Source organism: Eleginops maclovinus, chromosome 8 (assembly GCF_036324505.1).
Source record: "Eleginops maclovinus isolate JMC-PN-2008 ecotype Puerto Natales chromosome 8, JC_Emac_rtc_rv5, whole genome shotgun sequence".
Lineage (NCBI taxonomy): Eukaryota > Metazoa > Chordata > Actinopteri > Perciformes > Eleginopidae > Eleginops > Eleginops maclovinus.
In genome coordinates this window covers 10,694,018-10,720,549 of record NC_086356.1, presented here as the reverse complement: position 1 = coordinate 10,720,549, position 26,532 = coordinate 10,694,018, and the positions used below count along the sequence as shown (strand labels likewise).

The following is a 26,532-nucleotide window of genomic DNA, read 5'->3' as shown; positions in this document are numbered from 1 at the left end:
CAGGTTATTCCTCCTGCAGGAGTATAAACTAACACTTCAGCCTTTTCTACAGGAACACTTACTACCGTCTGAATTATTAACCGACCTCCACTGCACATTTCTCCTTGAAAGGCAGTTATGAAATGATCAAAAATACACATTAACAGATGAAAGCCTTAAATCATGAGCGAGAAGCTAATGCCTCCCAGATGTATAGAAGAATGGGCCTTTATTATGATAAATGTAATATAACTAGATAAAATACAAACAAGTTCAACTCCAAATAGTTATGATAAGTATAAAACATTTGGTGTAGTACATTTTTTAAAAATGTTGTTCATATGCCAGGTTTCTACAGCTCAGCCATCTACCACAACTGGAGCCATAGCGCCCTCTGGTGACAAAGTAGAGGAACACTAGCAGAGAGTAAAAAAACATTGAGGTGGTTCTTAATACAACGACTCAAGTGTCACCACAGCAAAGTCATTTCAACATGTTGGTGTAAAACACTTCAATCAGTAGGCAATATCAGGTACTAGTTAACCTGCTGTAGCTGTAGCCACAAAATAAGAACAACACAAGCAAAAAGATTGCAGAAAAAAGCAGAAATGCTGTTTAAACGTCTTTAACGTAAGACCAACCTATCTGGCAAATCAAATATCATTTAATATAACTAATTTCTCAAGCTAAATCAACATTCTGGTAAATACATTTAAAAAAGGGAAAAGGAGATATTAGTAATGATGACGGGTTAAAAATCAGGATTCTGGTTTGATTTATTGAAACAGCCCTCAAGAAATTGATAACAGTTGGAGGGAATATTCTTGTATTCATTGAATTTTCAATGTTGAAAATTCCAGATCAGAAGGGATTTGAAAATCATGATTCGTGTATTTTGTACATTTCTCATTTTCTGTGGTCATGGAGTAAGCAATTAGTTAGTTGTTATGCAGCTCTGCAGGCTATGCTATAACTGAACTACGGCAGTTAAAGTTAACCCCTGAAAAAACCTAATCATTGTTTAAGAAAATAATACACAATATTGTCGTAAATCTAACTTCAATCTCACCAGTCAGAGTTCTAGTTCGTCCTTTTCTTCGATTTATATTATGCACTGCTTATACCTATGAGCTCCTTACTGCCCCCCTGAGGGCGGAAGAAGAGCAACACTGAGCCCACTACCAACACAAACTTCCAACGGCGACACAAAGGTGAGATTTAAGCTTATCAAACGTTTTTTAGAAACTTATTTTTATAATTATACCAAAGAGAACTTCAGAAATGAAGATAAACTGCTTGTTTTAGCAAATGTCCCTCTGGTTAACTGAACAGTTAAAATGTCTGAGAGTCAGCTAGCTTACATGTGTGCAGCAAGTTAGTAACGAAATGAGTGACATTAGCCAATTCACAGAAGATTATATTTCATTACGATAATACTGTCCGAAAGGTTTAAGTCTATTACAATTTTCTACATTTTACGTTTTTCTTATTGATTTAAAGCACACAAAACGTTAGATTTTGATTTTGAGACTTGTCGGTTAACATGGTAAGCAGGCTATTGAAAAAACCCCTCAGCTTTATAATGTAAAACTGTGTATTTTCTTACAAATATTCGTATAAAATATAAGCTGTCTGTTTTATTAGTGTCTGGATTTGGTGTCATCGGTTCCCAAAACATGGAAGGGATTGGAAAAATGAATCCTTTTTATAAAAAAACCCCTCCTGATTTTGCATAACTAGCCTATAAAATATCAAATGGAAGAATAAAAAATTATAAAATTCTGCATTGGTTTGAAATCATTGAGTCACATGATATGGAAACTTTTGAACAAATCCTATAGCTCAGGAAAAAATCAACCAATCCATGTCATGAACATTTGTTAAAAAAAACAACCACAAAAAACAGAAGGTGGATCAAAATGGAAGGAGGGCCACAATCCAATTGAGAAATGTTTGACTTTTCTATCGAACACTGCTGAACTTTCTTGAAAATATTCATATAAAATCCATTGTCTATATATACAATTCTGCATTGATTTGCAAAGCCACTATATCAACAACAGCAAAATAAGGTGTGCCATACAGTGCACTGCAGACTCTTACATTGAGTATAAAGACAACACTGCATCCTGAGTCAATGCCTGTGCAATTTCCGATCCAAAACTTACTTCACAGTGAAATGTTTTTGTCTTACTCTGATACAACTATGTGTTTATGGGGCTTGTGAGGACATTGATCCAGTGTGGTTTTGAATTAGTACTGCACCTGTTACATTGACATACATGTGTGGCAATAACTCATCTGCTGAAATGATTTTTCTATTAGCATTGTTTGCTTAGTGGATTTACAGAAAGGATTGGGTGTTGTATACGGGGTGCTGTGTCTATAGGACACAGACAGACAAACACGAATATAATCATATATGACCCTTTTGTGTTTCTGCTTTTTTTTTCTTTTCTGTTAAGCATTCACAGAAAGCTCCAATATTGCCCCGGGCACGATTATGAAAATGAGTTCTCTAGGTTGTTGTCCACACAGGAAATCCTTACATCATCCTGCTCTCTTCAAGTATCATCATCAATGTTGTTTTCCTTCAGCAGCAATGCTATTGAAATGTGCTCACAAAAAGGTTCATATCAGGTCACTGATGTCCGGCAAGAAAATTATTATTAACATTCAGTGTAAACACAATGGTAACACAATGGTAACACAATGTTGTGTAACATCTATTTATATTTTAATCAGATATAGAGATGTTGCTCCTGGCCCATATAAAATGAATAGACAGCATTTATGAATGTGTTTAACTATTTGTTGCCATGTTTGCATAACTGGAACCCACTGTAAATCAAGTAGACAACATGACAATGACATAGTGTCAGAGCAAGAACACAAATCCACTCAATATCATTTCAACAACATAGAATTTGCAATTTATGAAAATCAATTGCAGTTTTTTTATTTCATTTTGTTTTAATCCAGTACCGGCTATCTTTACCTGTCAAAACATAGACAAGCTAGCATTATTTTGGCTGCTGAATTTAAATACAAATATTTGGAATCGTTTTAAATATATTTGACAGGACATTAATTGTAACAATAATGTCATCTGCCTTCAACTTAACTATTCAAAGAATATTGTCAGCAAGTTCATGTTTTATTGTGAATGTCAGAAGTCTCCTCAAACACAGCAAACTTATATCATCAGCAAAATCTCTGAAGCTTTTCAAGCTGTTTGTAAATATATATATCTTTTTTAAATCCCATTTTACCAGTTGCCTGTGTTTGCCCTTTCTGTAATATTGGTTATTTTGCTTCCACCTAGTCTGAAAATAACTCCTGCTTTTTAACAAAAAATGTTTTTGGTAACCTGGCAACAGTAGTCAAGTGGAGAAGTGTCTGCAGCCAAAGGATGCTCTTTCCTCTGTCTCTCCTTTCTCATTCACTCTTAATGTATGTCTGGACAATGAGAACACTGAAATCAAATCAAAGGTTTATTGACAATGAAATGTGTGTTGTTACTTATTCCAATTAGAAGTTATTTGATGCATCAAATACTATGAACTTTAGCGAATTATCTGGAGGAATTGTTTGTATCTTGTTCTTAATTAATGCAAATAAAATAAGCAGAATACTTTCATATGTGGCTTGTCAGTGCACTCTAATGTTGAATGCTTTACCTGTTAGTCACCTGTTGTTTGTTGAGATTCACACACATCTTATTGGAAGAGAATGATCCTGTTTTATGTTTGTGCCATTTTATTTATTTATTAGACTCTGTGACCTTTCCTTGGATGGACCCCATCGTACACCACAGGAGGCCCACGCTGTGGCCTATGCTGCCTACTTCACAGAGAACGGACCTTCTGTGCCTCAGGTTCTCTGAGCACCTGCTTACAGAGCACTGCAATGTGTGAGTAGAGATGTATTACTCCTGTGTCCCCGTATCTACACACTGAAAAGCCTACAAGATCCAATTCAGCTACTGGAAGAAATGAAAAATTTGACCAGCTTCCTCTTAATCCCATATTTACACAATAGTGCACTGTTTTAGGGAAGAATAACGTCTTAAGTATATATATATATATATAAGATTTAGTCAAAAACCTGAACATTTGAAAAACCTAATTGATTTTGTTGTTGGTTCACAAAAAGTCAAAAATGTTGACCTGCTGGTGGTGCTAGAGGAAAAGTCATCAAGTTTCATGTTGATCTTTACATTGGCCCCGCCCCTCTTAGTTACTGTTGCTATGTCTGTTTGCCATTTCATTCTTGTCACTTAAATTTGATAATATACATTTGACATGATGAGTCCTACATTTCAAACAGATGCCGGTAAAAGCAGGTTTACAGTCAGCAGTTTGTATAATGTATAAGCTTCAGCGTCACTGCCAATTATTGGACTATATGCCGTAGTCTTCATTTTAGTTTTGGCAGTGGTATATTCAAAGTAAAATAAATAGAACTAGTAAATTAAAGTTACATTTAATGAAATGTTTTGATTTAAATATTATCAATAAACCACTGTTTCAGGAGAAAAATATTCATTGATGGCAATAAAACCCAAATAACAAGCAGTAATAATCATAGCTTTAGAGGTGATACAATTGAAAATGACTTAAAGATGTATAATAACAATGATCAACAACAACATACACTGCCTGGCCAAAAAAAAGGTCACACACTCTAATATTTGTTGGACCGCCTTTAGCTTTGATTACGGAACGCATTCGCTGTGGCATCGTTTCCACAAGCTTCTGCAATGTCACATTTATTCCTGTCCAGAGTTGCATTCATTTTTCGCCAAGATCTTGTATTGATGACGGGAGATTAGGACCACTGCGCAAAGTCTTCTCCAGCACATCCCAAAGATTCTCAATCGGGTTCAGGTCTGGACTCTGTGGTGGCCAATCCATGTGTGAAAATGATGTCTCATGCTGCCTGGCCACTCTTTCACAATTTGAGCCCGATGGATCCTGGCATTGTCATCTTGGAACACGCCCGTACCATCAGGGAAGAAAAAATCCATTGATGGAGTAACCTGGTCATTCAGTATATTCAGGTAGTCAGCTGACCTCATTCTTTGGGCACATAACGTTGCTGAACCTAGACCAGACCAACTGCAGCAACCCCAGATCATAGCACTGCCCCCACAGGCTTGTGTCCTTGTTTTTGGCCGGGCAGTGTATAACACATACTAGCATACAGGATATCTTCTAAAATCAAATCAAATAGGATGATTATTGAATATTGGATATGTCTTCCAAATATATCTCGAACCAAATTTGCACATCTGTTGTTCTGGTACATTTGTACTATCTGCCCTCGTACATATAAACAGTAAATTGCTAATTAAATGTGTAGGTGGTAACTGTTCACATGAATGTGAGGGGGGGGGGGGCTGATAATGGTGACAATCAAATCATGGGGGTGGCATGTTTTCTTCTAATTCCTTTTTATAGGTATATTTCTCAGTTTCCTTTTGTTATACCACAGCAGTAGCTTATGAAACCACTCCAGCATCTCATTTCTGATGTGGTACGTATCATTTTTAGAGGGCAGTCAGGAGAAAACCGAATGTACACCTGCCCCTGGAATGGTCTCTTCCACTATTCTGCAAGCCTCCCCTGAATGAGTCATCCAGCCGGCTCCTCATTGGATAAGACCATGCCATCCCAAGGGATTGCCTTGCAGAGGCAGAAAGGCCTTGCTTCCATTCACAGAAACATTGGTATGCCAGCCTGCTATTTCATTCACATAAAAGACTAAATATTGCATGCCTGTTGTCCTCTGCTCTTGTTCTCCTTTGTCTTTTTGCCTCCTCATTTGATGATTTGCGAGGGCCTGCCTTTTCTTCCCTGCTTTTGTGTTTGCCTTTTTTTCTGAGGAGAGAAGGCAGACGTGCTGTCTTTTTTCTTTTTTCTTTTTTTTTTTTTTCTATATTTGCCAGGCAGGAAAGAGAGATGTTGGGAGGGACTGCAGTGCGAAATCTGCAGCAGAGTGAGAGCGGAAGCTGCTTATGAATGAGTGTCAGTCTTTCGGCTTTAGCTAGATGCTCCTGAGGACATTTTACATGAATGGTGTCTGGCTGTGTGCTTTCCGCTACCGGGGAGACAAAGATGCTTCATTGGTGCTGCTTTAAGGAGACTCGTGGGCTTTTCTGTTATCTTTTCCATTGTTTCATTGAATCATCTGCCTGAGAAACACGTCGTTCATGCCGTTTTCTGTTTTCTTTGTAGTTGTGTCATTCATGTAATTCAAGCCGGACCAATTGCTGGGTTATTTTAGACGAGCTGTGAGATTGTTTCTGCTTCCTTGTTTTGAACGGAATTTGTTATGCCTTTGTTGCAGAATACAGATAGAGAATTAGAGCTGCACATTAGACAAGCGGTCTCAAAACCATTTATATATGTATAAAAAAAACAGCTTTATTTATTTTTGCATTTATGGATGATTATTAATATACTGTGCAGAGACAACAAGTGTATTAGGTAGCTTTTTTAAAGTATATAACTAAGAACCAGGAGTGCTGTCTGCCCATAATCTGCAGCTATTATAAATTAACATGGACAATATATTAATGATGTTGCGTATTTTCCGGTCATGCTAAAATGTTACTGTATTGTTGCTTTCACTGGTTGACTGTATGGATTAACATCCTTTAAAGAAGATGACGTCTTTATAAAACATTAAAACAGAGATTTTATTCTTTAATCTAAAACGTTTGAAAGGATTAGCTGCCAGTGAAATGGACAGTTACGGTTATCATTACTTATTTCATTTACAATCTTTTCTGTGATCATTTTATTGCATGTATCATTCTTTTTGTCACATCTTTTGAACAGTTCATCCATTAAATAAGATATAAATGTGTATGACCACAAGTCAAGCTAATTATTCTCAATGTCTGTGTTACTAAGTTAAATAATCACCTTTCATTCCTCATTTCCTTTTTTCTCTCAGAAAAACAAACAACAAGGAAAGAATTACAGAGAATAAACATCAGACCGGGGAATTTAAAAATTGATTGGTTCTAGTGTGCTGTAAGTGGGAGTTTTTTTTTTTCTCCCTACGACAGGAAGTGATTTGCAGTGTTCAGCAAGCCTTTTGTTGAGAAGGTTTTCTCAGATCAGTGAGTCATGCTTTAGCTCTGAGCCGGCAGGCAGGCAGCAGTCAGTAGAGAGTGTTTGCTCTTCCCTCGCAGTATCTGTGATCATCGACAACATAGACCTTTCTCTGTTCTCTTACTTTTTGGATTTTTGAGGCTAGAAATCATCAGCAGCATCACCGCTGGAAACCAAACAAGCTGCACCACAACACTGGCAGCCTTTTAGAGACCTTTTTCCTCTCCATCCTCTTCCTCCTCTGCCTCAATGCTGTGTTTCCATGGATTGTGTCTGTATATTGCTCTCTGACGGATTGGATTGCAGCTCTGGATTTTACTGAGAGCAGATTGGACTTTGGCGACAGCAGCAGCAGCAGCTCAACACAACCACCACTGTAACCTCCAATAGAGGAAATTACAGTCAGGTGGCCTTTGATTGCTAAAAGGCGTTTGCTGCCTGTACCGCTGCTGCTATGTTACAGGAGAGGGTAATCAGCACGGCTCAGCCACGTCTGCCAGCACACTTGTGAAAGAGGCAGGCTGTGCGCGTCGGTTGGTGGAGAGAGCAAGAGAGAGAAGGGTATGCTTCACCGTACCAAATACAACCGCTTCAGGAATGAGTCAGTAACATCCGTCGATGAGCTTCTCCACGGCCTGTCCATGAACCCCAAGGTCTCGGCCACCCCCCAGTCTGCAGCCGAGACATCTTACACACCCCCGACGGAGGTCCAGGCCTCCTCCACCACCAACACCGCTTCCAGCACCTCCACCGGCCACGGCTCTGACCACCTGGAAGATGGAGGCACCACCCTCTGCACCCTCATCAACAAGGTGTCCGGCCTGAAATTCAGCAACTCAGGCAGCCTGCTGGGCATCAAGGGTCTGCCCTCGGCTGTCAAGGACCTGGCTGTGTCTAAGCTGCAGGGGGGTGGGGGATCGGGCTCAGGCGGCTCCAGTGGTCCGAGCCCCAGCGCGGCGGCAGCAGCCTCTGGTGTGGGCGGCTCTCTGTGCAGCTCGGCCTCCCATTCATCCCCCTGCTCTCAGCTGGATTCGGCCGTCAACATGAGCAAGAAGAGCAGGCTGGACGAGCACCAGCCCGGCGGAGAGGACTGGAACACAGGTGGAGGTGGCGGACTGGTGAACAAACCCCCCAGAGGGTGGCTACACTCGAGCGAGAAGATCTCTGGTCCAGGAGTGACATACATTGTGAAGGTTGGTGGTCTCTTTTTCTGTTTTAGTCCTCTCCCTCTTTTATATTCTTTCCCCATTCTCTCTTTTCTTTCAATGACTCAAGCTTCAGCTACCTGAAGGGGGGAGGGGGTGAAGGAGAGCTAATGTAGTTCCATTGGCACATCACAACATGCCCTTGAGTGGGTGTATGTAGGTTGGCAACAGCAGAAGGAGCAGCGACGAGAAAATAGACATTTAATAATTCAGGAAATAGAGAAGGTCAACATTGGGGGGGTAGGAGAAATGTGATGGGAAATGCAATTATCAGCGTCATTTTGAGCATGATGTAAACATTTCAATTCGTCTGGTTTATATGCAGCCACAGCGTTATGCTTTTGTAACCATGGTGATGTGTTTTTTCTGTACATTGTGCATCTCTATGAGCTCGGTGGCTGCTTTAGCTCGCAGATAGGGAAATGTTGGAATGGGGGGATAAAAAACATTCAGTGCGTGTTTGTCTCACAGCATCCGTGTCATCCATGTAAATGTTCAGCCATCATACATAATTTAAAGGGGCACAAGTTGGCCCACAACTACGAGAGCTGTGAATGTCATCATGCCGGCAATGAGTCACTAACATGAGGAGTGATGATGCTGAGCCCTGGCTCTTCAAGGTGTAAAGTGAATGGAAAACGGAACAAACCATTTCCCCGTAGCAGTAAAGCCTCTTTCATTTATGTAGCACATCAAACAAGTCAGGTTTTTTTTAGCATTCTTAAGAGCAATGTGTGCTTTCCAAATCAAGTTACACGGTATGATTGCCATCATATGACACCCATGATAACTTGCCTGAACAAAGCCTCCAGTATCTGTGACCAGCGTGACATTCCATTAACTGCATTAAGGACGGGAGCGCTTATTCGTCCAGTCAATGCCGCTGAAAGCATCCACACGGTGAGAGGGGGGAAATGTGTCCGGTCCGTGCGCCCCTACCCTCTGCTTTTCCTGTGGTTTGAGGTCCTGTGTGTATTGAGTTCAGCGTGGTGTTATGCTCACAGCACTTTTAATTAGCGTCATGTGGTCACTCTGCGCGCATCATGCACCATTACTCTAAAGGGACATAGATTGACAGTGACACTGTTTACACTCTCACTTTTGGCCCATTGTAGCTGTGTGCTTATACCAAAAAAGGCCAAAACAAATAGCTAACATGAGTAGAGCTGCTTGTTTTATAGGAATTAGCATCCTTTTTGGACTGGTAAGTATGTTTTAGTTAGTGCACATGCATGTTTATCCTTATTTGTTGCACATTCTTCATGTTTTTTTAACATTTATTATTACAAATTTCACCAACATACTAGGCTAAATGAAATTTGTGGTTATTAAACATGTGCTTTATTCTCTGTAGCGTACACATCCTGCTTACATTGTACAGAGCTGGACTGTTAAGCGTTACTATGTACATTATGGGACAAACACATCTTCTGACATTGTTAATGAGGGGAATGAAATCCAACCTTTTATACATTCAAATACACATTTGTATTTATGAACATAACATCAGAACTTTCGTAGGTTAAAACTGAATCCATTATTATATGTGTTTTATGTTTCAGCTGTTCTTCTGGTTATAAAGTCTGTAGTGTGCATGTTTGTGTAGTTTTGTGAATGCATGAACCTGACATTTTTACTGAATTAATTTCCTCACACCGGGCCTCCCATTGATATTTCATAATTAATTTGAAGTTCAGTCGCTCTGTGTGAACCCTGTACCTGTTCTTTCGTACAGCACGAGTGGTAATGTGCTCAGAATAGGTCTGTACCATTTTTATAACCCTCTGATTTATTTTTGGCCCTGCTGAATTGTGCACTTTAAACTCTCCGTACTGAAAATAGATGACATTAAAAATCTGCAAACGTCATGTTGACATAAACGGTATTTGTTTGTCACTGCTTCGCTAAACGCTCGCTGGAGAGAAGGAGGCCTCATAATATGAAAGTTATGATTCTAATAACTTTTGAGGAAGGAGTGGATATAGAAACATTAGTGTGTCTGGATTTCTGTTTTGTTTACAGACGGATTATGAATGTGATTCTGGTAACAATAGGAACTCGTCAGCACAAAATGTTCTCGGCCTGTGCAATACTAATCACAGGAGGTGTTGTAATGCGAGTAGGTGGCTGGTGCTGAAGATGGTTTCATGGGATGTTAGGACTACAGTCACCTCATGTGGCATAGTAACACAAAAAATCCCTTCATTTTCTACAGAGTTTACAACAAAGCATGTCTGACTGGCTTTTAAACTCTTCCTGGATGTTTCTGTTTTGAACTTGGAAGTAGAAACTGCTGATTAAATACAGGTTCAGGCATATTTGCAAATATTATGCACAGTTTGAGCTTTTTTTTATCACAGTGAGTGTCATTTATCACATAGCAAGATCAGCAAGTTACACTGTGCAGTTTTATTGTAAAAAAGGTATCTTTTAGGTTTTTGTTATCTAAATGCATTATGTCTTTTAAATGTACTCTATGTTGTAGTGGTCTTTGTAGATTTGCTGTTTATTGGAATAAGTGATTTAAGACTGATGCAAATAAATGAACTATGTTTGTAATCATCAATGTAACGTTTGTCATTTTTGCTTTCCAGTATCTCGGCTGTTTAGAAGTCCTTCGGTCAATGAGATCTCTGGATTTCACCACAAGATCACAAATTACAAGGTATGTTTGTCTTTGATTCAGTAGATTTACTCAGTCGTAGCAGTTCTCATCATCGCAGTTTAGTGTTAATACCCACAAACAACACTTAGAGAAAACTTAACTGAACAGTTTCTTAAATAAATGATTTATTTTGTAGGCTTTACTAAAAAAATCTCAGAAAACTTGAATTAAATATCATGTCATAGATATGTCAGAAAACATAATATCTCTATTTACATTCTCCATGGATCAGATCAGTGAAAATCTTTGATGTGACAAATTGTTTTTAGGTGAATAGGTGTGAATACATTTGAATTTTTGTCTGCTAAAACAATAAAATCTCTTCTCTCTGTCATGTCTTCGCACATACATGTATATTTACAATCTGTTATTAAATAAACATTTTTAAAACATGATAGAGTTTTGCATACATGTATTTTAGAGCACATTCAGGCTGTCTCTTATCACAATTTGTTTGCATGGAACTTTCTGAATCCATGTGTCTGTTAGAAATCATTGACCAATGTGCAGTGAGGCAAAGGCCAACAGTGAATCGGTTTGTGTCATGTCCACTTTTATGCTTGACTTCCTGAAGTCAGCCCAGACTAACGGTAGTTTGCAAAGCCACACAGCCACTCTTCTTACTTTCTCCCTCATTATGCACATGAGTTTCAGTTTTCCTGTAATAAAGAGAGATAGACAAAGACTAAATGTTACGTCTCATTCTATTGCTATTATTAGATGACGCCTTTTCTAAAATAACCGACTGCTGTGTGTGATTTATCCACCTATAAAGGATACTCAAATTAGCGTCTCTGTCATGAAACCAAATATTCACTTTGTCTCAGATGGGGATTTGACTCTTCTGCGTCAATGCAGGCCTACTTTTAACCACCATTTACTCCACATGTTTGTGTCATGTATGTAAAAGTTTGTATTATGGTGGTCATTTCTTAAAGGTCATTTTAGTCTTCGCTCTTCACTGTGTAGTATTGTATACTAGGTACAGTTTCCTGGTTTTACAGAGTTGCAATGCATTTATAATATTCCCTATAGCACCTTTAAAAACACTCTACACTGCATATTTAATCCCGACTCAGCTCTCTTGTGGTCATTGTGATTTGGTTTTATATGTAACAACCTGTTGAGGCCAGGCATTGTTTAAATAAAAAAATAAAAATGGTTTTAGTTTAGTTTATTCATTTATCTGTGTTTCCTTTTTGTTCGTTTTTTCTCATTTATTCATGGTTATATTGTATTCTATCTGCCATATGTTAATAGACCAATCAAAACTGATAACATCAAAGAAATAGATATATTTATAAATAAAGCAATAATTGTATTAAAGCAAACATGAACTACAGGTATTATATAAGGCAGTTACACATGTCAAGTGTGTTAACAAACGTTCATTTACTGTACTTAAAGCCAAAATTGGATTTCCTAGGTATTCCTGGAAGCATCATAATATGCAAAGGTGTAACAAGAAAGAAATACTGACTAACTGTATTAATAAGGAATTGATGGGTGATCAAGAAATAATTATTCAACTATCAACAAACCTAATTGTACCCATTTAACAAAAAAAAATGAACCAACTCATATTCCCAAAAACAAAATCAGCCTTTACAAATACAGGTGCTAAGTGCTAACAAGCTAATGTTGATATACCTGCTAAACATAAGCATGTTAGCAAGATGGCATTTAGCTGAGAGTTATTTTTGGAATATGCATGCCTGTACATTTTCCTTGTAAGATAAAAATAATATTATTTAGTTTGAAAACATAATTCTGAGTCTGACTATGGTCACCATCTTGGCTTCACCCTCCTCTCACCCTCTCTCTAGGGAAGCCATCAGCCTGGTGTGTGAGGCTGTTCCAGGGACCAAAGGAGCTCTGCGCAAGAGAAAGGTACATGGATGGACAGAGACGCAAGGAAGGATAAGGATAAAAATGAATGTTAGTTAATAGTACAGTGGAGGGAAAAAGAGGAAACAGCATTAGATGTTCATCTACTCTTCCACGTTCTATAAATAGCATCCCCTCTAAGTTCTTCCTGTCTTCCTTCATGTAAAAAGAGGGAAAACGGAGACAGATAGAGAGATTGCACTAAGAGAATAGAGGGAGAGAGAGGCTGAGGAGAGAGATGAAGAGGTATGGGACTGTATGTGCGTGGGCGTAGCTTCAGCCCACGATGCATTGCACACCGCGCACAGTGCTTAGTGACTCATGTAGTGCACAATATCTGTGATCAGGAGTGTGTGTGTGTGTGTGTGTGTGTGTGTGTGTGTGTGTGTGTGTGTGTGTGTGTGTGTGTGTGTGTGTGTGTGTGTGTGTGTGTGTGTGTGTGTGTGTGTGTGTGTGTGTGTGTGTGTGTGTGTGTGTGTGTGTGTGTGTGAGAGCGTCTGTCTTCGCTGTGTTTGTGTGTGCATGTACATGGTGTGTGTCCGCAGTGTGTGTGAGGAGGCTGTGTCTTAATGTGGGGTGTGAAATGAAGCATTACTCTGCTCTCTAGAGCTTGTTCAAATGTCAGGGAAGAGTATATAACACAAAAAAAATCAGCGCAGACTAGTTTCTCTCGCGGAATAAATGTAAGATATAAGATGTAATCATTTGGCTGCGTGACAAATGTACTGTGCTGACATCAGCCTCAAACTGAGCATTTGGATGGGGTTTGGCTCATTTGATTTAGCCCTATCGCCCAGTCTCTTTTATCAGCACTCATTCATTCACTCACAAACCTATTATTAGATTCATTTGCATGGCCCCAACAGAAATCAATACATATTTTGAAAAGTAATGTTTCTTCTGTATTAACTAAATAATAGTGAAATCACCCTTTAAATGATACTGCTTCTACACATGAGACACTGCAGGCTAAACCATAGTTTTCGGGCTATTTTGCTTCCATAGTTTATTTTTTCAGCCTAGTGAAAAGAAAACACCAAGTTTTTCTTTTTGCATCTGTAGATTTCTCTTAAATCCACCAAAAGTTAGTGTTAGAAAATGCATAAATTGCAAACAATTTTAGGAAAACTTAATAATAGAGTTAAAATAATTGTTCATTTCATAGAGATTTCTATTAGTCCAGGATATTATTAGTGCAATGTTTTATCTGTAGTATGTCCCCCTAAAGGAAGAGTTTATTAATTGTTCATTTTGGCATGTTTTGCTGTGTCATTTATTCTCAGTAACATACTTAATATGAATCTGTGTCTTAGCAGGTTAGCTTAGCTTCACATAAAGCCTGATAACTGGGAAACAAACATCTCAATCTTCTGTCATTTGTTTCCAACTTTAGAGATATTTTTGTTTCAATCGTCTAAGCTTTTATTACATTTAAGATATACTGTTCGATTGGTAAGACCTAGTTGATGTCATTTGTTTTATTTTTGTGTCTGTGCCTTGCTGTGATCTTCTCAGCCACCGTCCAAAGCTCTGTCCAGTATCCTGGGGAAGAGCAACCTGCAGTTTGCTGGAATGTCCATCAACCTGAATATCTCCACCAGTAGCCTCAACCTGATGACCCCCGACTGCAAACAGGTCCGTGTGCAACCTTTGTCAACACTTTTGATTCTGTGAGCCACAGGCATGCATTTAAGAGAGTAGAACCACAAATGTATTCTGCAAAAAGTCCCCCATCATCCACATACATAAATACGTGTGTGACGCACAAGAGAGAAATACACCTTAAAAAGACTAACTGAAGAAGGCCATGAGATATGTCTGAACGCTTGGTGAATACCTTATGTAGCTTGTTTTTTTCAGAACATTTACCCAAGTATCTACAGGATAAATAGAAAATCTAAAAAAATAAGTGATCAGAGGACATCTGTTTCTAAATTTAGGTGGATGCAACAGAGGAGATCTTATTCTTAGCCGTTTCTAAAGTGACAAGTTGTTTTAAAATAGAATTGAGAAGGTTTGTTTAAGGAGGTTTATGTAATAAGGAGGGAGTCAAGCGAGAGCACAGAGGCTCTCAAGATGTTGCTAAAATAAACCAGAGGTGAGCAACATGCCTGTCCCCATGCACTTCATAACCCATTAGCCGGGTTTATGGGTCAAATAAAACACATTTCAAATAAAAAATGTTTTGTGGTTGAGGGGTGAAGTGGTCACAATGTGAATTGTTGTTCACCTTGGTGCTCTTCTTGATAATACCTGCAGATGGTGCTATGGCACAAAAAAAAAATAATCCACACTGTAATTTATACACCACATAACATTCAAACAAATATTGAGTATTAGTTCCTTTGGTTGTAATGCTCAAATCTCAAAGCACCAAATCTCACTCAACAAACTCATGGTTGTAGCTCGAGACAGTTAAACTAAACAACCATCGATCTTAAATGAGTTGGTAATGGCCAAAAAATAAACCAAATTATTCTAGTATACAAAATGATATGTGTAGAATTAATGTATTTGTATTATAAAGAGGAATTTTCTAAATCATATGTCCAATATACCTTTTCTCTTGACAGATCATAGCCAACCATCACATGCAGTCCATCTCTTTTGCATCCGGTGGAGACCCCGTAAGTAACTCAACACTGCCAAAGAGTGTAATGATATTTTATACCTCAACTACTGCACAACAAACTATTTAATATACCACAAAATACATGTTTTAGTTGGAGATTATCACAACAGTTGTACTGTTTTTTTTTTTTTAAAGGACACAACAGATTTTGTTGCCTATGTAGCAAAGGACCCCGTGAACAGAAGAGGTAGGTCTTCATTCCTCTGATTCTCTGTGTGTTTTATATCTTACATGCTCATTAAAATGTGTTGCTCTGGCCCTCGTCAGCATGTCACATCCTGGAGTGCTCTGATGGGCTGGCCCAGGACGTTATCAGCACCATCGGCCAGGCCTTTGACCTTCGCTTCCAGCAGTACCTTCAGTGTCCCTCGAGCAAAATGTCCTCTACACATGACAGGTGAGGTATATGAGACAGGGCATTAGACCTTATTGTTCATGTAGGGGCATTTTTCCTGGAATTCTTCTGGCAGTTCCACAGAAGATAAATATAAGACATACCACATTCATTATTTTAGCTCTGGACAAAGTAAATGATAAAAGAAATTGAAATATTGGGAACCTTAATGCACACATTGACATAAACGACAGCTTGCAGCAGTTCAGCCTGAATCTTCTTCCAGAAGGTCTTCGTGAAACACTCACACAAGCACATGTTGGCAGTATTGTGTTTCATGACCAACCCATGTTTTTCCTCAGGGTATTAAACATGGAGGAGTTGCCATGGACAGAGGAAGAGGAGGAATCATCAGAGCATCCTTACTATAACAACATCCCCGGCAAGATGCCGCCCCCTGGAGGCTTCATCGACACCCGGCTGACCAATCAGAACACAGCGCCAGAGGGAGGCCAGGTAAAACTCAATTAATGTTGAATAATCTCAGGATTTAGCAGAGTAATTTATGTTTTCCTGTGGATGTAATCAGAGATACCGATTGCAATTTTGTAGAGCATGTAGAAAAATATTGAGAGCATTCTCTAAATGTCAATTGTATGTTATTTAAAAAAAAGAAATCACTTACATTTCTTCAAAACTGCAACCAGTAACAGGATCTCAATGTTGTCAAAACCTTGTTTTTATTCTTGCAACTCCACAGACTTGCAGGTGTCAAAAAATTAAGCTTCAACACCAATGATCAATGTTCATTTTAAAATATCCACTCTTGTTCTGCTCACTTATAACTGTGTTTCTGTTCGTCATCAGATGGGCCCAGGTTCAGTGGATCAGACATATTACCAAGGGCGGCACTGTGGAGAACACTGGGGAGATGGAAGAAAGCCCATAATCATACAACAGGGTATGAAAAGACATGCTCTCCTGCGACTTGAATACTTAAGCAATCAGAAATTAAATGCTGTGGCTTTGATTGTTTCTCCAAATGTAGGATCCTTTGACATAAACAGTCTGCCGGAGAGTAAAGGTCAGGCCCCAAAAACAGGCGAGATGCCGGCGTATGTGAACACTCAGCAGATCGACGCCCAGGTGCTCGCTGCACTCCAGGCAGAGGCAGAAAATGTGACGAAGGGCATGGCGGCCGCAGCCAAAGAGAGCCCACAGAAGGACTTGTTCGACATGAGTAAGTCTCTCCTGAAGGTTCAGATTAACGCTGATCATGTGACTTGAAAAGTGTCATAATGTTCTTCGTGTGGCTTTCAGAATAACACAGTAATGACTTTCTGATCAGAGTTCTTAATTACAGAGTTTTCCCAGCTTTTAGTTTCTCTGTGACATCGCCATGGCATTATAATAACACCATATCAGTGTGGAGACAAAAGGAGGAGTGTTATCATCCACTGCTTTATTCTTTCATCTGTTCAACTTCCGCCTTAGCTTTGCTATTATTATTCAGGACATATCTGTGTAACTATGCATGAGAAATACATGACACAAATTACATGCGAGTGATGAACTATAACATTCAAATTGTTCTTATATGAAGTCTGAGTGGAGGTGTTATCCTCCTCCTACTGTAGTTCTCTCTCTGTTAACAGCCACATTTTACTTTGTTCCTTCACTAACAAACTCCAGCAGCTTTATAAACGACTCACAATTTAATCCAATTCCATTCAAAAAATAAGATTTCCTAATTGATTTAAATTGTTATACAACAATTAGGTTGGAAGAAGATGTTTGTGTGTAACATACCACAGTCAGTCTAGAAAGGAAGTCTGATTTAATAAGAAAGACACAGGGTCAGGATTCTTCAGTTGTTCATTTAAACGTGTTTAATGTAGCCCATTTTTTTAATGCTTTAAATCCAGGTTTTAAAAAAACAGTTTCACTACGGTCAACGAACAGTTTTCTCTCCCGCCTGTTGCACACATACAAACAATTCGCGGATGTTGTTCATCTTATCAAATGTATTTATTTTAGGATCATGAAATATGCCGACAAACATGTAATAAAACAGCCTAAGAAATAGATAGGGTTTCGTCTAGCTAGAGCAGCAATGATTTTTTGTTTTTAAGAGACAGGTTTTTATACAAACCATTATCTGATATTATTGATTGGTGTAGTTCACAAGTCCTGACGGCAAGTAAAAACTACAGAAATCCATCCTCTGAATTGATTATTTTGGCCCTGCTCTCACTTATACCAGAGCCCTTTGGGGAGGCCATTCAGTCGCAGTCCAATCCGCCGTCCCAGGGGCCAGTCCAATCCCAGGTTTCCAACCTCCACAAGGCGGCGTCCGTGGACAACCTGAGTCCTCTGCTTGTGCGCTCGGTGGCCTTCCGGGCCCAGGAGGAGCTGGAGGGCAAGACGTGGTACCACGGCAAGATGAGCCGCCGCGACGCTGAAAAATTGCTGATAGAAGACGGGGACTTCCTGGTTCGTAAGAGCACTACAAACCCGGGGTCCTACGTTCTGACGGGCATGCACAATGGACTTGCCAAACACCTACTGCTGGTGGACCCTGAAGGCACGGTAAGACGTGGCTGAAGGAAATGTAGACTGTGAACTCTTAAGAGGGCCATGACAGATATTTAACTTCTCTTTCTCTTTTCAAAGGTACGGACAAAAGATCATATATTTGACAGCATTAGCCATCTTATTGGCCATCACCGTGACAACAATCTGCCGATTGTGTCAGCTGGGAGTGAACTGTGTCTCCTGCAGCCCGTTGGGAGGAAACAGTGATGTTTGCAATGCCTGCTGGGAAGCTCTGAACAGTCTCTCCTATCATCCTGAAACTTGAAGATGAAACATGAGAAGATGCTTGAAGGCTTTACGCGCTGACAGTGATTTTGGGGGATTGGCCCGTGCTTACTTTACTGGAGGCACTGGAAGATGCAAGATTTGTTTAAGATAAAGAAATTATTTATAGAACTGTTATTATTTTGTTGTGAGGACTGAAATGCTATATTTTTGAGAAGACATAGGTGCATTTGGACATAATATCTTGATTTGGTGTTTAAAAGCTAAAAGAATAAAAAAAGGCAATTGTTCTTGTAGTTTAGATGAAGTGCAAATCAAACCTCAAAGAGGTGTTGACAAGAGTATTTTAGAATAAAGACCTAAAATTTTAGTTTTGTCTGTCAAGCACAACCACATTTCTACAGAGGCCGTTGGCTGAGAGGATGAGGAAACAAACAGTTTGGAAAACTTAGTTTTTAATAAATTAGTTTGGTAACAAATGTCCTTTAATCTCCCCGATAGTGTGACAGCTCACTAAAATAGTCACTATATGAAATCTGCTTTTATTGGGGATCAGACCTGAATGTGTTTTGCTTTGCAGTAGTCACAACGTGTTGGGGCGCTAAAAGGCATCCTTCATAGTGCTGTCAATGGCTTTAAAGATAAACTTTTTTTATGAAGTATTTTCTCGTGTCACTGCAGTCGCATGACTTAAAATCAACTGTTCTTGTGGACATTGTTCGTAGACCTTGAAACCCCTTAATTTGAAAGAGGTGCTTGTGTATGCTGACACTGTAAAAACTATTTATGCTTTTCAACAAGTGATTATTTCTGAATTGGTTTCCTCTGGATTCTTCTTTTAGGTGTGTAGTCAATGATTAGCTCCGGGCTTGGGTCATGCAATTGATATTCTTCACATTTTAATTTAAAGCATTTTCTGGCATCTTTTGTTGAACTTTTTTAAAAGGTATTGTTATTATTTGAATGACCACAAATGAATAGCACAATCAGAGTAAGCTGTAAGACAAATGTGTTGAGATGTAATTTGCCCTTTTTACTGAAGAATTAGACAAACACAAAGTGTCCACTCAATACATTCTGGTTATCATTTCAGCTTAATTTCTTGATGTTAACAAAAGGAAATGCTCAGTGATATCTGATTGCAAGACTTTCGTTTTGCCACTAGATGTCATCACAGAGATACCTTTTGTCCCCGTCAGTGCACTCACCTCTGTTGTGTTATCAATTAATAGTAGCGAAGTATGCTAGCTGTGTATTTAAGACATACAATACGAAAACATTTTCTGCTTGATAGTTCAGAGTTCATTTGCATTTTGCAGTCCACTGTACACAATCATTCCACAGAACAGTTTGCTGTATTTCCTGTTATACACACTGTTTTTGTAGAGTGGGAATCAGACATTTAACATGGCTCCTAGAAATAGTACACAGCAGTTCTAGCAACAGACTTTTGAAATGCTCTCATCCTTACTATTGTCAGTACTCTGATGGATACCAAATGAATGGGGGGGCATTGTATTTGATATGCACTGGACCACTTCAATTGAACCAAAATCAGCATGTGTTCAATGAGTTTGACAAGACAGATGCAATGTAATATAACGTGCCTGTATTTTGCTGCAAGAGGGAGTGTACAGTACATGCATCTCACAACAACACTTACTTTAGCAAAGAGGGATCCACGTGAAAATATCCTCCACCGGGTTCATTTTGGTTGAAGCTGATAAGACTTTTCCTTGATCCCTTGTGTCCTTGAGAGTGGAAGAGGCAGAATATTTGATTGAGAGAAGGTGAAGAAAAAAAGAGGGCACAAAGAATCATTATGATATTTTTAGCAGTTATAACCCATTTACTTAAAAAAACAATTATTTGTGACATAATTTCATCAAATCTAATATCTTGGGAGAAGGAAAAACGCGCCAAATTTTAAATGAGTACTATGCTATTTAAAGTAATCTTTATTTCTGAAGTGCAAATTTGTAGAACCACCTTGGCAAAGTTTTGAACAAAGCATATACATATAAAGCAGGAACAAACTCCATACTTGAATCTCTCAGATAACATGATTAGCTGTGTGGCATAAAGAAATTATACAACCAAACACGTTGGGACACAAAAAGAACGGAGCTTCTTTCCAGATTTCTGTTGATGAAAATGTGCCTTTTATTTGTACAAATGGTATTTTTATTTTTATTTTCTCTCTCTTTCTTCAAAGTGCAATAGCTAATCTTCAATGGGGCATGCCTGTTCACTAGAGGTTGTGTTTTGCCCTGCTGCGTGTTGCTGCTTGAGACTACTGTTTCCTCTCTCTATCTGTCTCTTTCTCTCCCTCCTTCCCTCTCTATTATATATTATAAATGTATCATTTCCAGATTCTGAATATAAATCTTTGTCGGAGGGAATCACACAGAAACTCACTATTTTGGAACAGGTATAGTTAAAAAAAGGAAATAAAAACAAAGAAGTCCAAATGATGTTTACAGATTTAATCATTTGGTTGTATGGGTTTATCATTATTCTGTATGACTGTTGGCAATAAAACCGTGAATGTGCAGAATCTGTTGTATCTGCTGAGATGATCGTTAACACCTTTCACAGATGTGCTCACTAATTTCTAGGGATATCTTGTGATGCAGATGCTTTTGGTTTATTTTAGCTTGTGGATTTGTGTTGATTTAAAGGTCCCCTATTATGCTCTTTTTCAACAATATATTATAGGTCTCAGATATATACAAAACATGTCCCTGAAGTGTTAGGCTCAAAATACCAAACAGATCGTGCATTGTAGCTTGCCATATACCGATCTGTTTCAGCCCTGTTTCAAAGTGCTGTCTGTAGCTTTAAATGCTAATGAGCTGCTGCTGGCCACGCCCCTCTGTGAGATGTTTGGTTTAAAAAAACACAATGGTGCTCTAGGAGGAGATTCAGGTGATACGGTGGGCGGGGTAACCTTGGTTAGTTTGTGGCTAATGATTACACAACCCAAAAAAACATTGTGACATCACAAAGTGAGCTAATTTTCAGACAGGTTTTTACATAGCGGGATCAGGACAAAAAGAGAGAGAATCTTTTTTCCTGAAACTTTCAGAAATATCTTAACACAGAGGCGACATATGTTTATGTTTAAAAGACAAGAAAAAGTGGAATTTTGCATAATCGGTGAACTTTAAGCCCAATACAACTGAGGTGAATAGAGTGTAGTTCTTTGGACTGAAAGCATTGGAAAAAATATCCATAAACAGTTTCTGTCTTAATCTGGATAATTTGCAGGACACACTTTTCTAAAACATAGTCCCAAGGAAAACGGTTCACAGTAAAGTAATAGATAAATTTATCCAGGGGAAAAAAAGTTGCTGTTATTTTCCAAAAAACACAAACAGAAATTGCATTCAACCTCATTGTATTGTGGCTTCAAAAATATCAGAGGCAGTTCTCTCTAAAACTGGAGATATCAAAGCAAAATATCTGGCTAGATACCACTACAAATAATAATTTTCACAAATGTTTAAATTGAAAAAAATACATCACTGCACTCTACTGTAGACATGAGGTTTATTGTGTCAACGCTAATATTCTGCAACATATAAATAGCTGCATGTATAGTTAACATATATTTCACATGCTGCATTCACATGCCTCCTCTGACTTCATGCTAAATTTGATTTAGTTGAATTTGGGAAGAAACTCATTAAAATACAACAGACAAACAAGCATTTTGGTACAAAAATGAGGGTTAAAGAGATTCTGTACTGAACATGCAGCATGTTGGAGAACATCTAGTCAGCATTGAGAATTGAACCTACCTATATTCAGCAGTAGATGGAGCCCTGGCATCACTACTGAATGAACTGCATCAGCCACATTCATTGTGCAGTGAACAGAAGCAGTTTGAACACTTCAGCATATGCTTTTTTACATTTCACTGACATTAATTTATAATTCAGCTATTGTTAGGATAACTCTACGTAATACTGAGTTTGCCTATAACTGAGTGAATATAAAATGACAGAACAATAAATACATTACATCGTTTATCATAATGGATAAAGGTCTACAATCATTCTTCATTACGTTATTTTGCAATTGAACTTTAATTCATTGCAGGTGAGTTTCACTTCTTATTCGTGTTCATGGTAACAAATTACAGAGGTAAGTGGGTTTTAAAAGGTAAGAGCACTATTTATTAGCACATTGTCATTGTCCTGCAAAAACACATACCTCCAAAATGTCAACTTTGCATGAGCAGGGGAAATTGACATAGTTCCTTCAATTGGTTTTGAGATTTGTATCTTCGGGTAACTTTAAAATGAGATGAGATACGTGCATCTCGCTGGATATCATGTAATACTTTACTTGACAAACAGTACATATTGATTGTCTCCTTGAACCGATTGGCCTCACACATAAGTGTAATGTATCTATACCATTAAGGGATGATGCATATTTAAACATATCAAGGACATAGGAGAAACCCACTGCCCTGCACTTCAAGAAATCCATAGTATGAAACAATCACAACTCAAATGTTGTTATCGTCACCAATTCTGACCAATGCACATGTCAAACATTAGGGCCAAATGTCCCTTTGGTTCTGTAGATTACTTTGTTCAATCTTTCCTGTCACTTTCAATGACGGCATTTGCAGCCCCTCCTGCCACCACTGAGACCTCGCCACGGGCTGCCTCCGGCCCCTTCTCCAGCTCCGCCTGCCTGGAGCTCTGCTGGCTCTGGTTAGGGTTGTTCTGGCTGCTCCATGACCTGCTCCTGCTCCGGCTGGGTTCCAGAGATTGCCTGTTTCCGCTGCCATTCCCAGAAGCCTTTCCCGTGAAGCAAACACCACACACCAGGCCTAGGAAGGCCTTTCTCATCTCACGGCTGGCCAGAGTGTAAATGACCGGGTTCATGGCTGAGTTCAGCACAGCCACTGCGATGAACCATTCTGCCTTGTAGAGGATTGGGCAGCGCTGCTCACATGCCACATCCACCAGGAGCAGGACGAAGACGGGCGTCCAGCAGGCGATGAAGACCCCAACTACGATGATGACGGTGCGCAGCAGGGACATTGCATGCTCAGAGTTCCTGTTCTTGCTCACCTTTCGGCTGCTGGACTTCACAAGGATGTAAATGCGAGCATAAAGGACTGACATGGCCAAGAGCAAAACCATGAAAACTGTGATACAGAAAGCTACATATTTCTTTGTGTAGAGAGGGAGGACAGTGGAGCAATCGGGGAGGTTGTCCAAGCAGTTCCAGCCTAGAATAGGCAAAGCGCCAAGAGAAATGGCAATCAGCCAGCAGGCCCCTATGAGCAAGAACACTCTGTAGTTCTTGTTGGCATCATAAGGCCTCATTTTGATCATTGTCAAGTGTCGTTCAATAGCAATAGCCAGGAGACTAAAAATGGAGGCTCCAAGTGCAACAAACATGCTTCCTTCTCTGGCAAACCAGAGGGCAGGTGAGAGCTGCAGGGTCTTCTCTCCCGACAGCAGCAGGTTCACCAGGTAGGCGACTCCAGCCAGCATGTCACACAGCGCCAAGTTGCCTATGAAGAAGTACATGCGGTTGTGGAACCTGTGGTTTCTCCATATGGCCACCAGCACGGTGAGGTTCTCGAGGACGATGAAGCTGCATATGATGAGGAACGCGATAGTTTTGGCGTCCATGCTACCGGGGCTTGTGCCAACGCTGGTGCGATGTTCCAGCTTCCCTGTGTAGTTGTAGTGGAGGTACACTTGAGGGTTGATCATCTTGAAAGCGCAGGCTGCTGACACTGGATGTGAGAAGTGAGCAAGGAGTCCAGTGTCAGCAGGTCCACCGTGTTTAACTGCAGGGAAAGAAGTGAGAGATGAGAGAGTTATTACTTAAAGCAGTCAATTCATAGTCCATATTTATCCAGTTACACACCATTTAATGATTTTATTAATTCATTTTAACGGGATAATCTAGTTTTCTTAATAGAAACAAGGCTTCTTAAAGACTAGCAAATACCTGCAGTAAACGTTTCAAAACCTACACCTTCAAATACACTATGATGCTGTTTGTTTGTGTGATTGTTTACATAGGAATTTTGGACCGTTGCCCAAACTAACAGGGGCTCATTTGAAAATGAAAATGAATTCTTGCCTTAGCTTTTCATACATTAACGTAGTTTAATTGATCATCACAAACATACTGTACACCCCATCAACTTCCCCGCACAGTAAATGAAACCGTGCAGATTTAACGTAGTTTATGTATGCCGATTCAAGTTTTAAGTAACTTACCGTGGGATGCTCGAATTCAGAGTTTAGTTGAAAGTGAAACGCACACAGAGATACACACATTTCATTGCTGAGTGCTCGATTCTCCGTGTTTTCCAGAGTTTTAATCCCGTCTGCCTCGGCTCAGTAGAAGAAAGCTCTCCTCATCTTTTACTGATCGCTAAACTCCGCACTGACGACGGTTGGTGGAAGTCACACCCCCCTCCTCCCTCTGCTGCACCCGGGCCAGGAGAGCAAGAGCTGAAGGGTCAGTGCAAGCATGAAGCAAGGCACCCACCAGGTGTGTGGAAACTAATAATGTCTTTAGATATTTTACATGAACCCTGTCCAGGACAAGATGTTCCTCAACTTAATCCCATAGCAATATGTTTACGGCACAACAACTATAATTTTATTGAAATAGCATTTTGTATGTTTTAAGAAAATTCGAAGCAATTATAGTTTTAAAAATGTACATAATTAATATTATTTATAGATTTTTGCTTGAGCTTGTGAGCTAAAACTCGCTGGATTTGTAACCTATTTCATTTTAAAGCGTTAGCTCCTAGCTAGCTTATATAGCTTGCTAACATGCGAACTAAACATTTAAAGAAAAACATAGCTTGTACAACAAAACATTCATAACATGACAGGGTGCAACATCTAATCAAACATATCTCCTCTATTTTTATTATACAATCTCAGTCTTGCTAGTCTAGCACTTAAAGTTAGCCAGCTAAAAAAAAATACTGTAGCCTGATAGTTATCTGGCCTAATACAGAGACACTTTAGCTAGATCGTTTGATAAGTACATGTTTTGTTTACATTTTAGGAAAGAAAACAAAAACATCATACACATCAATAAGTGGTGTTAGGCGTGTAAGTATGTGTATTTTCACATGTACTATAGGCTACATTTCTTTTTATATATTTTTATTCTCTGGGATGTAAGTAACTGAATTTCGATCCCCCTGTCTGTGTAACACCAACAGAGCAATTGACAATAAAGTTGACTTTGACTTTTGAAAAAATAAGTATAAAATTAAAACAGAGAATAGAGATGTCTCTGCTCTCTTAATTACTAAGTGACACAGTTATTTACAGCAGTGCAAGAAAAGCCAGGCTCTGTAGATATACACACATGAATGAACTTTAGGAAGTCTGTACGTAGCTGATTTTCCCTGCTGTCTTTCTTCTAGACATGGACATAACATGAGAAATATTAAGCATGCTGTAGAGTCTAAGTTAAAATGACTGCAGCCCATCCTTTGTTCTGGTCCTTCTGTCGTGACCTCATATCCAGGAAGGATGGGCAGGGCTGGCAGCAAGGAGAGGGACTCAGAGCCAGAAAGACAGATGATGACTCTTTGAAAATGATGTGATGGAGTTGAATCCACACTGCATATATACAGAATTACCCAGCTAAATCTAAACATAAGATGACCAAAATGTGACCAAAAAATTAACCCTTTATTTCAAATAAAATCCAGAAATTGCTTCAGGAATAATTGAGTCATAAGCATTTTGAATTTAACTCAAACGCTAAGAATCTTAGTGCTACTTTAAACAGTGCTAGACATTTAGCTGCTTGCGATTTCCCTCCAAACTAAGCACATATTGTACTGTCACAGACCAAATCACTAAATA

The 26,532-nt window shown here is 39.1% G+C and overlaps 2 protein-coding genes across 2 annotated transcripts; one reads left to right on the top strand and one right to left on the bottom strand.

Moving 5' to 3' along the window:
- The first annotated feature begins 1,134 nt into the window (after positions 1 to 1,134).
- On the top strand, positions 1,135 to 21,193 carry shc3 (SHC (Src homology 2 domain containing) transforming protein 3). Its single transcript, XM_063888813.1, has 15 exons — positions 1,135 to 1,190; positions 3,754 to 3,892; positions 5,535 to 5,710; positions 6,943 to 8,296; positions 10,903 to 10,973; positions 12,800 to 12,863; positions 14,376 to 14,495; positions 15,434 to 15,487; positions 15,628 to 15,679; positions 15,760 to 15,889; positions 16,189 to 16,342; positions 16,694 to 16,787; positions 16,875 to 17,066; positions 18,090 to 18,415; positions 18,500 to 21,193. Exons 4-15 carry the CDS (start codon positions 7,667 to 7,669, stop codon positions 18,626 to 18,628), a joined length of 2,016 nt encoding a protein of 671 aa, XP_063744883.1. The 5' UTR covers positions 1,135 to 1,190; positions 3,754 to 3,892; positions 5,535 to 5,710; positions 6,943 to 7,666; the 3' UTR covers positions 18,629 to 21,193.
- A 994-nt stretch (positions 21,194 to 22,187) lies between these two features.
- LOC134868599 (sphingosine 1-phosphate receptor 3) lies at positions 22,188 to 25,044 on the bottom strand. Its single transcript, XM_063889850.1, has 2 exons — positions 24,910 to 25,044; positions 22,188 to 24,470 (listed from the first exon to the last, which is right to left on the bottom strand). Exon 2 carries the CDS (start codon positions 24,391 to 24,393, stop codon positions 23,254 to 23,256), a length of 1,140 nt encoding a protein of 379 aa, XP_063745920.1. The 5' UTR covers positions 24,394 to 24,470; positions 24,910 to 25,044; the 3' UTR covers positions 22,188 to 23,253.
- Positions 25,045 to 26,532: the final 1,488 nt, after the last annotated feature.